The sequence below is a fragment of the Oenanthe melanoleuca genome, chromosome 4A (assembly GCF_029582105.1).
Source record: "Oenanthe melanoleuca isolate GR-GAL-2019-014 chromosome 4A, OMel1.0, whole genome shotgun sequence".
Classification (NCBI taxonomy): Eukaryota; Metazoa; Chordata; class Aves; order Passeriformes; family Muscicapidae; genus Oenanthe; species Oenanthe melanoleuca.
Genome location: NC_079338.1, coordinates 2,603,943 through 2,621,596, shown reverse-complemented (window position 1 = coordinate 2,621,596; position 17,654 = coordinate 2,603,943). Strand labels below are relative to the sequence as shown.

At 44.7% G+C, this 17,654-nt stretch overlaps 1 protein-coding gene across 1 annotated transcript in view; it reads right to left on the bottom strand.

The window, feature by feature from the left end:
• Positions 1–17,654, bottom strand: part of TRPC5 (transient receptor potential cation channel subfamily C member 5) — a 93,442-nt gene that overhangs the window by 23,244 nt on the left and 52,544 nt on the right. Inside the window, exons 4-6 of the mRNA XM_056491376.1 lie at positions 11,204–11,540; positions 8,037–8,176; positions 3,136–3,458 (exon numbers count right to left, since the gene is read on the bottom strand). Of these exons, the coding sequence (XP_056347351.1) occupies positions 3,136–3,458; positions 8,037–8,176; positions 11,204–11,540 (800 nt within the window). The remainder of the gene's footprint in view (positions 1–3,135; positions 3,459–8,036; positions 8,177–11,203; positions 11,541–17,654) is intronic.

The window sequence follows — 17,654 nt, the reverse complement described above, 5'->3', positions numbered from 1 at the left end:
TCAGATGCCTTACTTGACATGCCAGAAATCTGCTCTCCCATCATCTCCAGGCATTTGTTCCCATGTATCTCCATGCCTTAGATGAGGATTTAGTCTATACTTTGTGGATGTATCTTATGTTTTTCACTGGCCAAAATCATAAAGATGTTTTAAAGCAAAAAAAAAAACTTTCTCTCAAAGCTCAGGCTGTTAGGCTTATTAAATAACCAAAGGAGTAAAGTGAGGATTAACCAAAGAATGCCAAGCATTTCTTTACTAGAAGTGCTGGAGTTCTAGCTGTCTTTTAAAATATTTATATTAATTTTCCTACTAACAGTAGGCTGAAACAGAGGATCTCATCATTAAACTGGAATCAGCACCTGTGTCCTCAGTGTTTAATGACAGGACAGGTCCACAGCCCCTTTTCACAGCCCATGCTTGAGGGGGGCTCACACTACTTTGGAGAAGCAGCTATAAAAAAATAGAATTTTGGAAATTGTGACTGAGAGGCTCCCACGTCCTGCTGGGTGTATTTTGAAACCTAATCAAACAGAGGAATTCTCAAAGCTCCACCACTCTCCATGGTGGCTTAGGAGAACAAGTGCCCCTCTGCCACAGGAACCTGCACCCAGGGGGATGGCAGAGCAGGAAAGGAGGTGTGACATCCTCCACCCCTTCCTCCTCTTCCTCACTCTCATCTCCCTCCTTCAGCTGCCAGCATCACAGCTATAAACATATTTTCCAATCATCTGCCTAAGCAGCAGGCACTCTGCTTTCTGAGGGATGGCAAGGCCAAAGCAGAAAACCTTAAATTATTCATGACTTCCCCTCGTTGCTGTCACAAAGGAATATTACTTTTCCATGATGTGTGCGTGCAATGCAGAAAATTTCCTCGCCATGAAAATGTTAAAGCCACCCTTTGAGAGTAATAGGAAATAATGTGCCAGTAAATAGGTGTCACACTTGACACAAGCTGCACACATCCTCTCTGCTCCCCTTGCAGCATCAGAGCTCATTGTGTGAGCCCAGGAATGCTGGTGGGAATCAAAGTGCACTGAATCAAAGCTCTGCAGATTTATTCCTCCATCAGGAATGAACCACGAGCAAAGTCAGGGTACCCAGCTCTGCCTGGACTGGCTCCAGTTTGCTTCCAATATCTGGATCTGCAGCTGCTCCTTCCCCAGCCACTGCCCCATGCTGTGCATCTGCTCCCCAGCCAAATGTCAGCTTGTGCTGGGGGTGTTAATAACGACCATTTAAACTTTTAAGAACACGTTAAATAAATTTCTTACGCGAGCCTCAAACAAAAAGTACCTGCAGAGTGTTCTGTCCCCTGCCAGGAGACCTCACTCCTAATGGATCCCCTCCAACTGTGATTTTGTTTTACACAAACCTCTGCCACAAAGGCTGAGCCCCCTCAATTTCCTTTCTGTGCTACATTCCCTTGGCAGGGGGTTTAAATGAATGTTAGGGTGGCAGAAATTGTGATTTGTATTTAGGCTGATCTACACTTTCTGCTAAGTGCTTCTTGTATAATTTTTAGCTCCCAAGACATTACATCCTCTTACAGACTTCAGGATGGTTGGTTTGTTGCTTTGGTTTTGGTTTTTTGTTTTTTGTTTTTGTTTTTTTTCCTGCTGGCCCAATGCTCTTTTTCTTCTGCTGTTGCTTTCTCCACTTACCTGACACAATGAAATCTGTAAAAAAAAACATTTTGCAGTGGTGGCAGACCCAAACCAGAGTGCAGAACTGAACATATCTGTTCACACAGCTCCAGAGAAAGGCAGGATTTGGTACTGGATTTTTTTAGGTTTGTCCCTTCCTGAGGTAGAATTTACCCCTTAAATTCTGTGCTTGCCAAACTTTCCTCCCTCTGGCTGCTGCATCAACATGGACACAGATCAAGAAACAGTGTTTGTTATTTAATTCCTTTGCAAGGGCAGCACATTTCTGGGGCATGTGAGGCAACTGAAACAGAATAAAAAAAGTCTGAAATCTCTTAATTCTGCTTCTCATTAGCACAGTGCAGGTCCATGCACTTCCCCCAGACAGAGATGGGCTTCAGGAGAAAATTAAAAAAGCCTGTGGTGTTTGTGCTGTGCAGTGGGAAATGGCACATGTCTGGTCTACCAGGTCATGCTGCTCTTGAAGGATGGGCTCCATCCCATGAAAATCCCAAATTTCTTTTAGGACAGAGCCCACAGGACAGTGCTGGAACCTCTCCTCTCCCAAGCACGTGGCCTCAGCCTCATCTGTTTTTGATAACGGTGCAAACACATCCCAAATCCTTTCTTAACCCCGAGCCTTCAGCTGACAGAGGGTGGAGAACTATTGGGCATCATGACAAGTTTTATTTAATTTAGCATAAAGTGGTGGACAACAGTTTTGTTTTGCTTGTTTGCAGGGTGTGGGCCTTTTTCTAGATCGTGCTTTATTTATTTCTCCTGCCATTGTGAGTTAAGTACTGTGCAAGCAGCAAGAACAATTGGGTGGGGGCTGATTATTATAATTATTTCTACTATTAGTAATTAAAACAAATACATCAGCAAGACAATTCATGTCATTTTTCAGCATGTGCTCTCCCTTTCAGCTCTGCCAGCTGTCCTCACAGCAATTTCCATGCCAGCATCTCAGTAAAGTAATAGCATTCCCAGCAAAAAATGGTTCTGCTGGGATTTTAGGCTGGAAGGAAATCAGAGAAGCCTGCAACATCCATAAAAATGGTCTAGGTGAGATTGTTGCTGTTGCTGTGTCACATTATTTATTAATAACTGTTTTTAATATGTTTATCCCTTATTTTTTTCATTTTATTCAGGTTCCCCTCCTTTCTTCAGTAATTAGGCAATACAATACTGTGGCAAAAGGACACTTCCTTTCTCTATACTAAATATATACTAAATATACTATACTAATAATATAATATACTAAAATTGTGCATTATAATAAGATTTAAGTTGCAGGGTCATGTAGGGAAAATCCTTGGTCCAGAACTAAAAGGTCTCCCTAAGCAAGAGTTTGTGACAGCAGAGCTCAGCAGAATGTCTGCCCCACTTAACTCCCACCTTAACCACCTCACTTGGTGTTTTCAAGTGAATAAATAAAGGCTCTGTGAATAAATAAAGCAGCCTCAGGGGCAGAAAGGAGAGGATGTCTTACGTGGAGAAGGCATTGTTCTGTTTCTCACATCGGATCCCCTTGCAGTTGTTGGGTTCCTCCGAGGCACTGGTCTCATAATAAAAATAGAGCTGGTTCAGTCCATTGGCAAAAGCCAGAAGCACCAGGCAGTAGATAAAAAGGAACTTGAGGATGTCGAGCAGCATGCGTCCCAGAGAGATCTGCAGGGGCCCCAGGTGTGAGTTGGCTGTAAACAGGGAGATGAGGCGCAGGGAGCTGAGGATGTTGGATATTGCAAAGAGAGCTTCTGCAATCAGGGTCGGGTGCCACATCTCCCACTCCTCCCTCGGGCGAGATCCATTGTACTGCAAGGAGCAAAGAGAGGGTGTAAAAGGGGGTTTGCTTAATGACTGTCCCTGTGAGGCTAGGAAGAGGTGAAAGAATACAGCAATATGACTTTTTCTAAGCAGTAAGGAGTGATCTATTGAAAAGCTGTGGCATATATATAAGGGAGATCACAAAAAACAAAGTAGAAAAGACTTATTGGTCAAAGATGGCAACACCTCTTTGAAAACATGCTTTGTGCAAAACATCAGGACACTCACATGGCTGGTGGTCAACACCAGGTGTCAATCTGTGTTTTCTTTCTTTTTTCCCTTGTTTTATCTCTGAGAAAGATCCCCAGCCTGGAAAAGATCCAAGCTGGAGCTGAGAAAAGTCAACAGCCTAGGAAAAAACCTGATTAGGTTTCTCCACGAACCTTCAGCAGTGTCCACAAATGACTATGAGGGAACTCAGCCTGGAGAAAAAGAGACTCAGAGTGACCTTATCTCTCTCTAAATTTCCTGAAAGGTGGCTGTGCTCAGGTGGGGCTGGCCTCTTTCTCCAGGCAGCACTGACAGAACCAGAGTTCACAGTCTCAAGCTGCACCAAGGGAAAATTAGGTTGGATATTTGGAAAAAGTTTTTCACGGAAAGATTGATAAAGTACTGGAATGGTCTGCCCAGGAGGTGGTGGAGTCACCATCCCTGGATGTGTTAAAAACAGACTGGATGTGACACTCAGTGCCATGGGTTAGTTGAGGTGTTGGGGCTGGGTTGGACTCCATGACCTTGAAGGTCTCTTCCAACCCAGTGGTTCTGTGAATTTTGTGAACTCTGAAGGTCACACCCACTGATTCCAGCCCTTCACAGGTAAATCCTAACCAGATGGCACAAGAAGGACTTTTAACCCCTTACACCTCAGCTGCTGTCACAGTTGGGATGCAGGACTGAAGCTGATTAGGGCAGAGATGAAGGTTTAATGATGCTTTTTTATGAATTCTGCTCACTACATTATGACCCCCTGATGGTGAGAGATGTGGGACCAGGTTTTCTTTAGAGCCTGTTTGAGGCTGTTCTTAGCCTAAACTGAAAAATTAGGAATTTTTAAAATTTGTTTTACTTTCGAGTTCACAGTCTGTGTGTTCCTTATGTCCATGAGTTCATACACAACCTCCTACTCTTTCAACATTTAAAGGGGTTCAGATTTTAGCAGGTTCCAGATGTGAATTTCAAATTACTTTTGTTCTTTTTTTCCTCCTAAATATGACTGCACATTATAAACACTGCACATTCCAGGAACAATGGGAGGGAGAAGGAAGGGAAGAAGAAAAACAGTGAACTACTGGATGCTTCCCTTCCCATGTAATCTCAAAAAAAAAAAAAAAAAAAAAAAGGGGCCAGCAGCCCAGAACCAAAAGGCTTTCTTTGTATTAATTTTCCTATTAGTTAATTTGTCATGGCAATTTTAGGAGAGTTGCTAAAGCAGAGGTCTTAATTACAGCTGAAACACTGGGTACATTTGAGTGCATCAATTACAACATTAACTGGGTTTGTAATGTAACTGTAAAAGCAGAAGCATTTTCTGAGCAAAGTGCAGCCAGATGTGAGCAGGTAGCACAGAAGAGCTGGTTCTGTAAAATGCTCTGGTTCTGCAAAATGTAACTGCTCTGGCACAGAGAATGGAGTCAAAGACATTTAACATCAAGGAATAATTGTCCTTTTAACACTCGTCTCTGCTCATTTAGCATGCATAAAAAGGCAAAACTGCACTGAGAATAACACAGCTAGCACTGTTTAGGGCTCCAAAAATAATTCTGGTACCTTTGAAGAGGAAATGGCACCAATACCACACTGACAGATGAGATTACAGAGCCTTTCTATTTAAATCTGAAGGCCCAAGACACAAAGCACCCAGTTTTTTTCAAGGGCTCAGCAAAAAAGCAGGTTGGTATTTCCAACTACCCCTCTGTATGAAGGAGATGAGACATGATACAGAGGCATTTCAGCATGACCTCGGATTGCTTCTGACATTTCCAAACTGTTCTTTATTACACGAACATCATGGCCTGAGCCTGCTAGCTTGATTTGAAGATGGATCTTAAAATGCCTACAGACAGGCAGAGAGGTTAACTTTTGGTGGATTTCCAGCAGTGGGGGTGGGTGGGTGGGATTGGGAAGCCTGGGCAGCAGATTTGCACAGTTATTCCCAATTCTCTTCTGCAGGCTGGCTGGACACAGCAGCCCAGGGCTCTCTGCTAAAGTTTAGCACAAATTGCACATAAAAGCATGGGGAAAAGTCTTCTGTGTTCCACACCTCTTTTTAAAGCAATATTTAGGTGATATTTTGGTCCTTTATGAACTGATGGTGTCTCAAATAGAATTTTCAGAGCAGGGAACAGAGAAACAGCAGTTATCACATGAAGCTGGGTGTCTGGGAAGGCTGAAGTAGTTTGGTTTGTGTCTCTTCAAATGATGAAACACAGCAGAGATGTGCACAGAACAGTACAAATAAATTACACCATGCTGTCACATTTACCCTTCCTCATTACATGATAATTCAATGCAGCAAATGAAAATTGATTAAGAAAGTATTTCTACCCTATAATTAGCCTGAAGATTCCATTGGTGTCAGACAACATTAGAGCCAGGTCTTGGAACCAGTTGAATCAAATGAAAAAAAAAAAAAGTCTTCACGTAAAACAAGGATGAAAAACATTTAGTGTCAGTATGCAATTTATTTTTTCTGATATTTGGCAGAAAGTTAAATGTCCATGTAATCTTTTGAAGTTCTAAGAAGTGTTAGAATATGGTATATTGGCATATATCCCAGCCTGTTCCAGCTCAGGGCTGTTCTATAAATAACAAATCATGTTGCAAAATGTTTTGAAGCCATTATCAACCTTACAAACCCTCAGATTTTGGAGCACCTGCAACCCCTGATTGCCAACAGGGCAGAGGGAACTTCTGTGACCACATGAACTGCAACCACAGAAGATTTTATGCATGTCTAGAATTTGTGGCACTGGCTCTCATCAGGAGCTGACCTGAGATCAGATCCATTCCTGCAAACCCTCCTTTGGGGCTGGCCCAGGGGTTTTGTGGTTAAGCTGCACCTTCCTGTGCCTCTTGCAGGGAACACAAACAGAGCTGTGCCTCCTCTGGACCTGTGCTTTGGCTGGGAGTTTAAACCCCAGTGTGTGACTGCACCAACCATGCATGCACAGCTCCTCTGGCAGTTTGTGTGTGAGAAAAAAAAACAGGTTGTTAACATTTTAATATTTGTCCGTGAATTTTACCATCTCCAGCTTTTTTTTTTTAATTTTATTTTTTTTTATTTCTTGTGGTTTAAAGACCAACCTTTCAAGTCTGTAATTTCCTCCCTGGTTGTGAATGTTGGGAGAATAAAAGACATAATCTGTTCCTGCTTTGATGCTGTTACAGAGCTGCCTCTTCAGGGAGCAGCAACCAGCTCAAAAGCTTTTCCCTTTGAAAATCTGACTCACCAGGACTGCAGCCTCCAGGATTTAACAAAGGCCCCATAGCAGGGCTGTTTGCACTTTGGAGTCAATGGGCTTGGTGAAATTTTCTCCTCTTTCCCCCTCTGCCTGCTGGGCAGGACTAAACAGGGCTGCTCTGGGGAAGTGTTTGTCCTGGTTATTGGGAGCTGAGACCTTGCAAAACTGGGAAGAGCAGGAGTGGCCAAGGAGCAGATCCTTGATTTACACCTGAGTAATTCCACTGACTGCAGTGAAGCTGCTGCTGATTCACAGCAAGGGAAGAAATAGGCCAAGCACGAAGCTCCAGCTGAAGCCAAAAGAGCTGTTGCATAAGGAATTTTACAGGATGCCTTTTGTGTCTTGCCTTTGAAAAAGGGAGACAGAAGGAAAAGTGCTTCAGGCCATTCCCTGGCTTCAAACCCTGTGCATATGCTAATCTGGAGCATCAGAAGTTTATAAATGTGGAAGGTGCTTTTGAGGATGAGCTCTGATGAGCTCTCACCACAAATGGAACATGACAGGGGAGAACCCACAGGGTGTTAAAGCCCCAGCTTGCTCCTTTGTCATTTCCCTGCCCACAGGTTACATATTGAGGAGTAAATTGACCCCTTCATATCAGATTATCAGATAAAACCCTCCTAATAACACTCTTGCTCTTCTCAGTAGACCTGTCACAAACTTCTGATTGCTAATCTCCAGATCTGTAGGACTACAGATTATAAAGCTTGGCTCTGAAAGTTTTCAGGTTACCCTATTCTAAAGATTTTCCCTTTACAATTTTATTAAAAAGCCATGTTTTCCCTATGCATTGTTGAAGGAGATCCAGTGCCAGCACAGAAAACAAAGTACTTTGGCAACTGAGTAGCTACAAAAGGCACAGGAAAGTGGAGAAATTTCTCCTCAGTGCCCAAACAATCTACTTAATTTTTAATCAAAGAGCTGGAATGAGCAGGATGTTCATTCTCCAAACAAAATAATAAGCTTTCCAGGTGAATTTTCAAAATTGGACTGCTTGAAAAGCTGCTATTTTCTTTGCTCTGTGATTTTCATTTGAACAGTTTGTACCCTGTGTACTGCAGCTCTCACCAGCACATTACAAATTCCCTCTCCCAAGTTACTGTACCTTGACATAGGCAACAATTTTAAGGGAGATGGTTGCAAGATAGAGGGAGTTCATTGCAAAATCCATCAGATTCCACCAGTCATGTACGTACTCATTGAATCCACCATCCCACATTTCCTTGATTTCTCCCCAGATGAAACCTGTGGAAAGAAAGGGAGTTCACTGCCATGACAAGGCATTATTTGCCATTAAAGCTCTGTGTACATATGTGTGATGTAATACCAGACAATTGGAAATTAACAGCTGGGGAGAAAATGCCTCATCCCTCCTGCCTTCTAAAAGTACAATGCTGCTGCTGATGAGACATTTTACAAGTCTGTGGGGAATGCAGTCTGGAGAGAGCTTGGTTTCCTACCCAGGGCTCCAGATATGCACATGAGGAGACTGCCTGTTATTTATAGCCAGCACGAGTCAACTGGCTCAGCTGAAATTTTCCCTTCGTGAACAAACTCCTCAAGCAGCTGTATTTGGTATGGTTTCTGACAGACTGTCTGCTCTCACAGACACTCTGAGCAATTCATTGCTCTGCTGGGCAGCACTGATCTTCCCTGACTTGTCTCTAGCAGCACCAGGACCAGCTTCTGCATGCCAGCACAGCTCCTCCCTGACCTGGAAAATCACACCAAAGGAGGAGGAAGCAGATCCATTCCCCGTGCTCAGCCACTGTATTGATGCACCTTGCTGTACAAAAAGCCCACAGGGATTATTTGTGAGGAAAGGTGAGGCTCAGCATGAACCAGGGCACTGCAGCCTGCAGTGACTCAGCTCGTGTCAGATATGGCTGTGGGGCTGCTGAGGTGTTTGTTCCCATCATGTCAACTCTGAAATGCCTTCTGGTGATCTGTTTTGGCACTTGCTAATGCTCACTATACCTCCTTGCAGCTGAAAGGGTGAAGGGCAGCTTCTGAAATTCATCACCAGACTGCTAAACCCGCCTGATGCAGCTCTGATTATAAGTAACTTCTGTGTCTTTTCTTGTAGAACTGTTTAAGTATTTTCAAAAGCCTAAGTCCCATCAAAAAGCAAATGGCAGCTCCCTCATGCCCTAGATGCTTCTGAAAATGTCTTTAGAGTCCCAGGTATTTTGAATTACCCACTTGACATTATCCTCCAGTGAAAACCAGAAACGTGTGAAGAGGAAACAAAACAAAACAAAAAACCAAAACAAAATACACCTCCAGGTGCATTACCAACACAATTCCCCAAACTGCTGCCCCTGCCTGACCACAGGATATTGCAGTGGTCACTGATGTGCTGCTTGCAACTCAGCTCTAAGGACCTGGAGGCTCCATGTGAAGAGCAGACAAAGTTGCAATGAACTGCTGCACGCCCCCAAATATCAATCTGAGCTGCTCAGCTGCCAGCCAGCAGGTCAGTGGCCACACAAACATAATGTCAGGGCCAGCCAGGTAATCTTATTACAGCTGCCTCCACGTCTTTGCATGCACACAAAGCCATAAAATAAAATAAATCAATGGAGAGGAGCCTGTTGAAGAACTCATGCACTGTATTTATAGTGAGTTATCGTTGCTGGTTACTATAGCTACAGCAATGCTGTGTGTGCCTGCTCCCTCTCCTTCTATAGTGGAAAATATTTCGTAAGTAATAACCTTTAATCTGGTGAAACTGTTCTAATTTCTCTATTTAATAAACAGTCATACAATATCTCTGTTTATCTGAAACAAAGGCATCAAGAACAGACAGCTGTAAGAGCTGCTTTTGAAAGGGTTTTTTTTAAATGGATTATCTTTCTTTCATCTGCAAATCAATTTTACTGAAATGCCTACCATTTCCCTCAATTTTAACCATGAATTTAGAGACAAAGTGAAGATATCACCCAAGCTCAGAAAAGACATTTAACCTCCTGAGCTTACTCTGAAGTTTCTACCAACACCTGCATAAATCAGCTTCATCAGATAATGAGGCTGGTGGTGGAGCTGTGCAAGGAGCACAGTGCCCTGGGTCACCATCCAAAGTGATTTCTGAGCTTGTTTGCAACTCTCACTTTCCTTCCTCATTTTCCATCAGCAGCTTTGGGCTTGGCACAGGAACAGCTGGGTTGGTTCAGCACAGAGCCACCTCAGAAACAAGGAGCAGTGTCCTGGTGTCACCAGGGAAAGCAGGAGAGCAGGAAGGTGTGGAAACCACTGCCCATGAGCAGAGTGACACCCCCAGCTGCCAGGGGTGCCCTTGCTGGTGGCACTGCAAGGGACACAGAGCTGGACCAGAGCAGGGGTCAGGATGCTGATGGAGCTCACAGGTTTCCAGTGCTGCTCAGGTTGGAAGGGTAAATAGTGCTCTCTCGTTAAAAATACATCCATCTGGCTTCTCTGCTCTCCTCCCATCTCACTGCCTCACCTGAGCATCCTGCCCTCAGCACACACACACCTCCTCCTCCTCTCCCCAGCCCTGCCTGCCCAAGCCAGACTGGGTAAGAGCCTCACATTTACATTCCAGACAATCAACACTCCTGCTGATATCAGAGCACTGCTGATGTGGTCAGTGATTATCAGCTGAGAGTGAGGCTTATCTTCTCTCTCCTGCATTCCTGCAGCTTATCTGGGAGGAGTAAGGCAGGCTGGTTCTGCTGCCTGCAGGAGAGCAGAGCCAGGCTCTGGGCACTGCCTGTCCCTGTGACACCCTGGGTGACCCAGGAGCTCATCCCAACCTGGGGAAAGGAGCCACATCTGCCACAGGCTGCTGGGGTCATGTCTGAAGGCACATCAGATGGCACAGAACAGCAGAGCAGCCCTGGGCAGCAGGAGCTGCTGTTCAGAAGGAGCCCAGCTGTTTGTGCAGCTCCTGGAGCTGCTGCCAAATCTCTTCACATGCTGGGCTCGGGGATGAGTCCCCACACAGCTGCCATGGGTGTGAGTCAGGCCCTGCAGCTCAGCACTCCTGGGTGTGGGATTTATGGGATGTACCTGGAACCCAGGGGAGATCAAGTGTGGGATGTACCTGGAACCCGGGGTAGATCAGGTGTGGGATTTAACTAGAACCCAGGCCAGGATCAGGTGTGGGATTTACTAGGAACCCAGGGCAGGATTGGATGTAGGATTTACCTAGAACCCAGGGCAGGATTTGGTGTGGGATTTACCAGGAACCCAGGGCAGGATCAGGTGTAGGATTCATCAGGAACCCAGGGCAGGATTGGATGTAGGATTTACCTAGAACCCAGGGCAGGATCATCCACTCCACGATGGTGGGGGGTGGCCCCTGCATGTGCAGGTCAGTCCTGACGATGTGCTGCGACGCCAGCAGGAGCATGAACAGGAAGGTCAGGTAAGATCCAGTGTGGCAGATAAACTTGATAAATGGCTTTTTAATGAACAGTCCCAGCCTGCTCTTGGGTGCAATCAGGTATGCCACGGAGAGCACAGGGAAAAGCAGTCCAATGGTGACACAGGTCAGCAGTTTCACTGCCCAGTGTTTCCTCCTCCAGCCGGGGAAGCCGTCGTACCAAAGCGTGGCCAGCAGCTGCTGGCAGTTGGGCTGAGCAACAAACTGGGGAGGAAAAAAAGAAAGAAAGATTATTCCTGACTGGTTCTCCACGTGCACTCCCCCTCACTTATGTGTTAGAGCCCACACAGACCCTCAGATTACGTCTGGAGATAAAGGGGGGAAAAGAAGGAAGGTTCACTCTTCTTTTTCTATGTAGGATTTAAGATTCCTTCTTGTGGAAGAAAATTTTTTTCCTACTGGCAGCATCCTTATGTGGATCAGCCACTCACCACACACTCAGCCTCGTGCAAAAGCAGCACCAGGAGGATTTTTACTACGAGCTGCTTCTCTCCCCATGTGTTGGAGCACATTCCTTTTCAGAATGTCTCAGGTTTCGACTGCCTCGAACAAGTCACTGTCAGCATCTTAAAAAAAAAAAAAAAAAGTGACTAAAAGATGAGGCAGGAGGGAAAAGGTGCAAAGCTCTGAGAGGGAGAATGTCTCCCAGAGGGTGTGGGGTGCTGCAATGTGTCTGTGGGCTGGGCTGGCATGAGACAGCAACAGCAGTGAGGTGTGGCCAGGTGACATCTGGTGACAAGCAGGACAGCACATCTGCAACCCTGCCTCGCTGTTCAGGTGTAAAACACAAGGGGTTAAGCAGAGGCCAGAAGGAGTCTTTGCTCACAGAGGTGGAAGCAGTTTGACAGTTCACTTTCACTCTGCTAAAAAATAGCATTTTGGGATTTGGTGCATCTCAGCCAGGCCACACCACTCATGCTCAGGGTGCAATTCCTTCAGGCTGCTCCCATCCCAAACCCTTGGGATTTCAAACCAAGCCATGTTATTCCTGCTCAGTGCCAGGAGACTTCATGTCCCTGATCATACCTGCACAGCCCCATGGCTTTCAAGGCTCTCCAGAAATAACCAGAGATGTCTGCAAGACCAAGACAACCCTGTTTTTATCCAAAAATCTTTAGCCCACACCCAAATTTTTTAAATATTCATTCACCACAAAAACTGCCTGATATTGGGAGGACTTTTAAGCACAACTCTCAGAGTGCTCTAAACAAGCAAAGCACTGTCACTGCTGTGTTCAAAATGACTAAACCTAGGTCCAACAAAAGGACAAATTAGTTGCTAATTCTGATGAAGTCATTCACTTCTCCAAGTATTTTTAGATTTTGGTAGTATATTTTATATGTCTTTACAGGCTGTTTGTATCAGAATCAGACCATTTTTGGACTGGGTAGTTCAAATGTATGGAATGACCCAAACTATAACTGAAAATAAGCTCTCTATCTGGCATTTATGAAGCTGGATTTTGATGTGTTATTACAACAATAAGCTTCTGATGACTTCTGCTTTGGCACATAACTGATGACACTGCTCCAGAGGGAAATAATATCAGGAGTGAGTGTGATTTGGAATCAACCAGCACATGCAGGCAGCTGAAAATGGACAGCAGCTCATGGGGTGATGGCCTCCAGACAAAGCCAAGATCTGTTGCTTGTAGTGATGAGAAAATATTATTGTAGAATTCCATATATGGAGACAGTGATAATAAAATCTCAGAATCCCAGAATGGTTTGGGTTGGGAGGGACCTTAAAGGTCATCTCATTTCCACCCCCTGCCATGGGCAGGGACACTTCCACCATCCCAGGCTGCTCCAAGCCTGGCCTTGGACACTTCCAGGGGCAGCCACAGCCTCTCTGGGCAGGTAAGAGAAACAATTCTACAGAAACTGGAAAACCCCCAAGCATTGATTGGTGTTTGGCTGTGTTTTAACTCTGATTTCAGAAGGGTCAGCTCTGTTCTCTCAAGATCCACATCAGGAGCTGTTACTGGATGTGTTCTGCACTGACTCACAGGGCAAGAGATGCTGCTGCTGCTTCTCTGAGATGAGGCACAACTTTTTTCTTTTTCATTTTTCTTTTTTTTTTTTTTTTTTTGAGGGAGAAAATGTTATAAACACATTTTCTCTTTATCACACATGATAGAAAGCTCTGAGGGGAGAATAAAACTGTTTTTCCCCTGAGTCAAAGTCAAAGTCATTTGAGAAATCAAATGACTATATGTTCCTCTGGTTGCTGTGCAACTTGCAAGCATCTTAAAAGTGCCTCTTCTCTGCCTAATAGCTCATTTCTAAAATCTGCTTTCTCAGTTGTATCTGATGTTAGTTCTTCAAATGGAGACAAATTCACACATCATGAAAGAGCAGCTTTAAAGAGCAGATTGGCAAAAGGGAATGGAAATGGAAAAAGCCATTAAATTTTCCAATCAAGCTGGTCCCAACCTCAATGAAAATTGCCCAAGGGAAATATAAGCACACCACACAAAAAGGCTCCCTAATGTCATAAACCACCAAATGCTGTGTTTATTAAAGGTAAGGCCAAGCACTTACCAAAGCAGACTTTTACTAACTTGTATTAGTCCAACTTATTAATCACAGATTTAAAATCAGTAAACACTGATGCTTTTATCTCCAGTAGTGCAGTTGGCTGAAAAACAAAATTTCCATTGTGCAGAAACATTGGAATTCTGAATTATAATGAAGAAGCAAACCAAGCCACTGGTGTCCTGCCTAAAGAATTTATTGGTTTTTGGTGAGTTTGCTTCTAGTTTGCTGTTAACTAAACTAAAGCCCCAAATTCATTGACCAGACTAAATCACTGAATGCTCAGCTTATTAAAGATTGTCTAAGAGTCACAGTGCTAAATAAATGCACACAAAATACAAAAATATATTCTTTTAGGTGTGAAGTACCCTGAAACTCTGGTAATATTGTGGAACTTTTGTTATCCTCCATAATTTCAAATTTCTCCAAGAAGTTAAGAGAATTTCTACTTTGCAAATAGCAGAGCAGAGAACTGGAAAAGCAACTTGACATCTTCAACACTACTTATACCAAGACTTTTCCTGAGTGAAGGTTAATTTTCCACGTAAGTAACCCCAAATGTGTTTTTTCACATTTTTTGCAGAGCCTTTCATATGCCACAGACTGAAATAGTGCCTGTGTATATCACAGCCTTTTATCATTTCACATGAATGTACCACGTGTGACAGGAGCTGGCATCAGTGAAAGTTCCTGCACAACAAAAAGCAGGAAAAAACCTGCATTTTGTCCCAGTTTTGTGGATGGTCCAGAGTCAGAGGCAGATGCACTGCACCAGAAGCTCTGCTAAGAGAACATACGACCATCAAACACTATTTCTCCAACACTTGACAAGTATTTAACCAAGGGCTGCTGCATTCCAGGAGGCTCCAGTCTCTACCACAAACAGCAGCACCAGACATCACCCCACAGACAGGATGGAGAATGTTCTGACAGCTGCATTAGTGAACAGAAATGTCACCAAGAGGTGGCATTTGTGTTCAGCTCAGTGAATGCAGGAACTGAACATCTGATGCCGTGCAGAGTTTGGCTGGGGTAGAGTTAATTTTCCTCACAGCAGCTGGGGTTTGTCTCTGTGCTGGAAACAGGGTTGATAACACAGAAATGTCTGAGTTATCACCAAGCAGGGATTACACACAGTCTGTGTTTTTTCTGCTCCTCACCCTCACCAGTGAGGAGCTTGGGGGGCTGTCTTAGGTTACAATGTAAAGATGTGCCCAAAGTCTGTATTCTATCACCATCTGCTGAAACCAGGTGGGGCAGTGATTCTTATCTCTGTGGGAGATATCCTCTGCTAATGGGCCACTGTTAAAAACCAGCTGGGGCAATCATTTTTATCTTTCCCCTGATCCATCCTCCCTCCAGGAGATATCTCCTGTTAATGGCCACTGAGTCCCAGTGCATGACTGATAAAATTACATCATCCCACTGGGAGATGCTCCACCCAGGGGGAGGAGCCAAACCTTTCTTACCTAGATAAAAACTGAGATTTGGAACACCAGAGCAGCCCTTACCCACTGGTTTCTACAGGATTGCTACATCAACAAGACCACCTCATCTGGATTGCTGCCACCAGCAGGGTGTCAGGTTGTATTCTGACTGTCAGTGGTTTTACTCTTGCATATATTTTATTTTTCCTTTTTTTTCCTATTAAATTGTACTTCTGACTTGGAATCTCTCACTGGTTTTGATTACAGGGGCACAGCCAGGATCCCAGCTGACCCCAGGGATATCCCAGAGCATGGGGCATCACCCTCAGCACATAAAGCTGGGGGAGGAGGAGGAAATGGGGCATGTTTGTCTTCCCAAGGCACTGTGACACCTGATGGAGCCCTGGGCTCCTGCCTGCCCATGGGAAGCAGTGAATGAATTCCTTGTTTTGCTTTGCTTGCCCACATGGCTTTTGCTGCACCTGTTCAAACTGTCTTTATCTCAGCCCACGGGTTTTCTCACTTTCCTCTTCCAGTTCTCTCCCTCATCCCACGGGCAGGAGTGGGCGAGTGGCTCCTGGGGCTGAGCGGCTGCCTGGGGTTAAATCACCACAGAAGCACTGAAGCCTGTGGTTGTACAGAACATTGTCCAGGGTGGTCCCCACCTGCAGAAGCATTTCTGGAGGAGCTAATCCCAAAAACAATCTCCTTGTCCATTACCTATTGAGCAGAACCTGTCCCTAGCTGAAGATAGAGTTCACAGGGAGAGGAGATGCAACTCAGAGTCCCTCCCTGAGAGCACAACACCCCTGTGAGCAAGGTGCTGTCTCCCTATTTAGAAAATGGGGATAAATATCTTTGCCTTTCCAAGAAATGAGATCAGCAACTCCAGTCATGGTTGGGAAGCACTCTAGAGATTACTGCAGTACAAAGTCTTTTATGCTCTCTTTTTCTTCTCTCAGCCTTGCCAGGGTCTTTGTGTAACATTTGGCTTGCAGGTGGATTGTGCTATTAGAGAATTTCATTTTCAATGTTCATCATGCTCATTGCCACCTAATCCTATACCAAGGGGGATATTTTTAAGGGGGAAAAAAAGCAGCTGCTGGATGGAGTGTCTGTTCCTTTATAACTAATCTTTACTGATATTTTTTAAGTCACCTAAATTCCATTTCTCAGGAATTAAATGCTTTCTGCATGCTGTCAAACACAGAAATTATGTTCCACCCCCCCTCCCCTCATCTATGGGGAAATCCCTGATCTCTCGCAGTCATAAGTAATTTAGGATCAGACACAGATGGGTTGAGATGTGAATGCCTCAGGGAGCAACTGAAATAGCTCCCTGATAGACATCACAGGGGCTGAGCACAGCATCCCTCTGCCTTTATTCTGATTATCCTGACTGCTGCCAGCAGCCTCTTGTTTGGAGTTTGTTGCAGTTCTTGTCTCTGCTCTTGCTGTGGATGTGAGGCTCTTCATAGATGAATAACCACTAATTTGGAACTGCAGAGCTCTGTCTTAATAAGCAGGACTGAGTTCCTGTATCAGTCAGCTCCCAGGGAGGTCACCAGTGAGAGCCAAACAGGGCATGGGAGCCACGAAATTACCTTTAGCTGCTGCCTGACACTCCCTTCAGTGGGTCAGACCTCACCAACACCACTGCAGCCCCGAGCATCTCAAACCTGCAAGGCTGCTGGATGAGACTGGATGGTGCTGCCCTCTGCAATCAGAGCTAATTAGGCTTTGGAAAGGCAGATTTTCTCAGGAACAGAGCTGGATTTTGCAGCCCCTGTGCCGTGCCTGATGCAGCAGCCTGTCTCAGAGAGGTCTGTGAAGAATGCAGATTTCCTGTGAGTCTCCATGAAAAGGAGAAATTCCCCTGCTGCTCTCCACTCAAGCTGCACCACACACTTCCAAGGCCACGCCAACCCCTCTGCCTCTGTTTTTACCAGGAACAAGATCTTCTGAGGAAGAATGGAAATGTGGTGGTTGCACCAGGCTGATTGCTCTTAAGGGAAATTCCAGTGTGCAATAGTCAAAGAGCCTCATTTCTAAATTAGCCCAAGACAGGAGAGAGAAACTCTGTGTGGCCTAATTTGATGCCTGCAGCAGAGAGCCAGTGAGCCCTGTGAGACCACATATTCCAGAGAAGAAATGCCAACCTCCTCAAGTTTGCAGTGTTGCAAACAGTGAGATGAATAAGAAAACCCTCTTTTTGTAGCACATTTCTTTTTAAAGTTCAACCTTGTTAATGACTGCAAAGTTATTTACATTCTGCTGCTGAAGTGTGAGCTGCAGAGGGTAAACACCTAATGGCTGTTCATCCTGTTAATTAAGTACTTTCTGCAAGAGGAGAA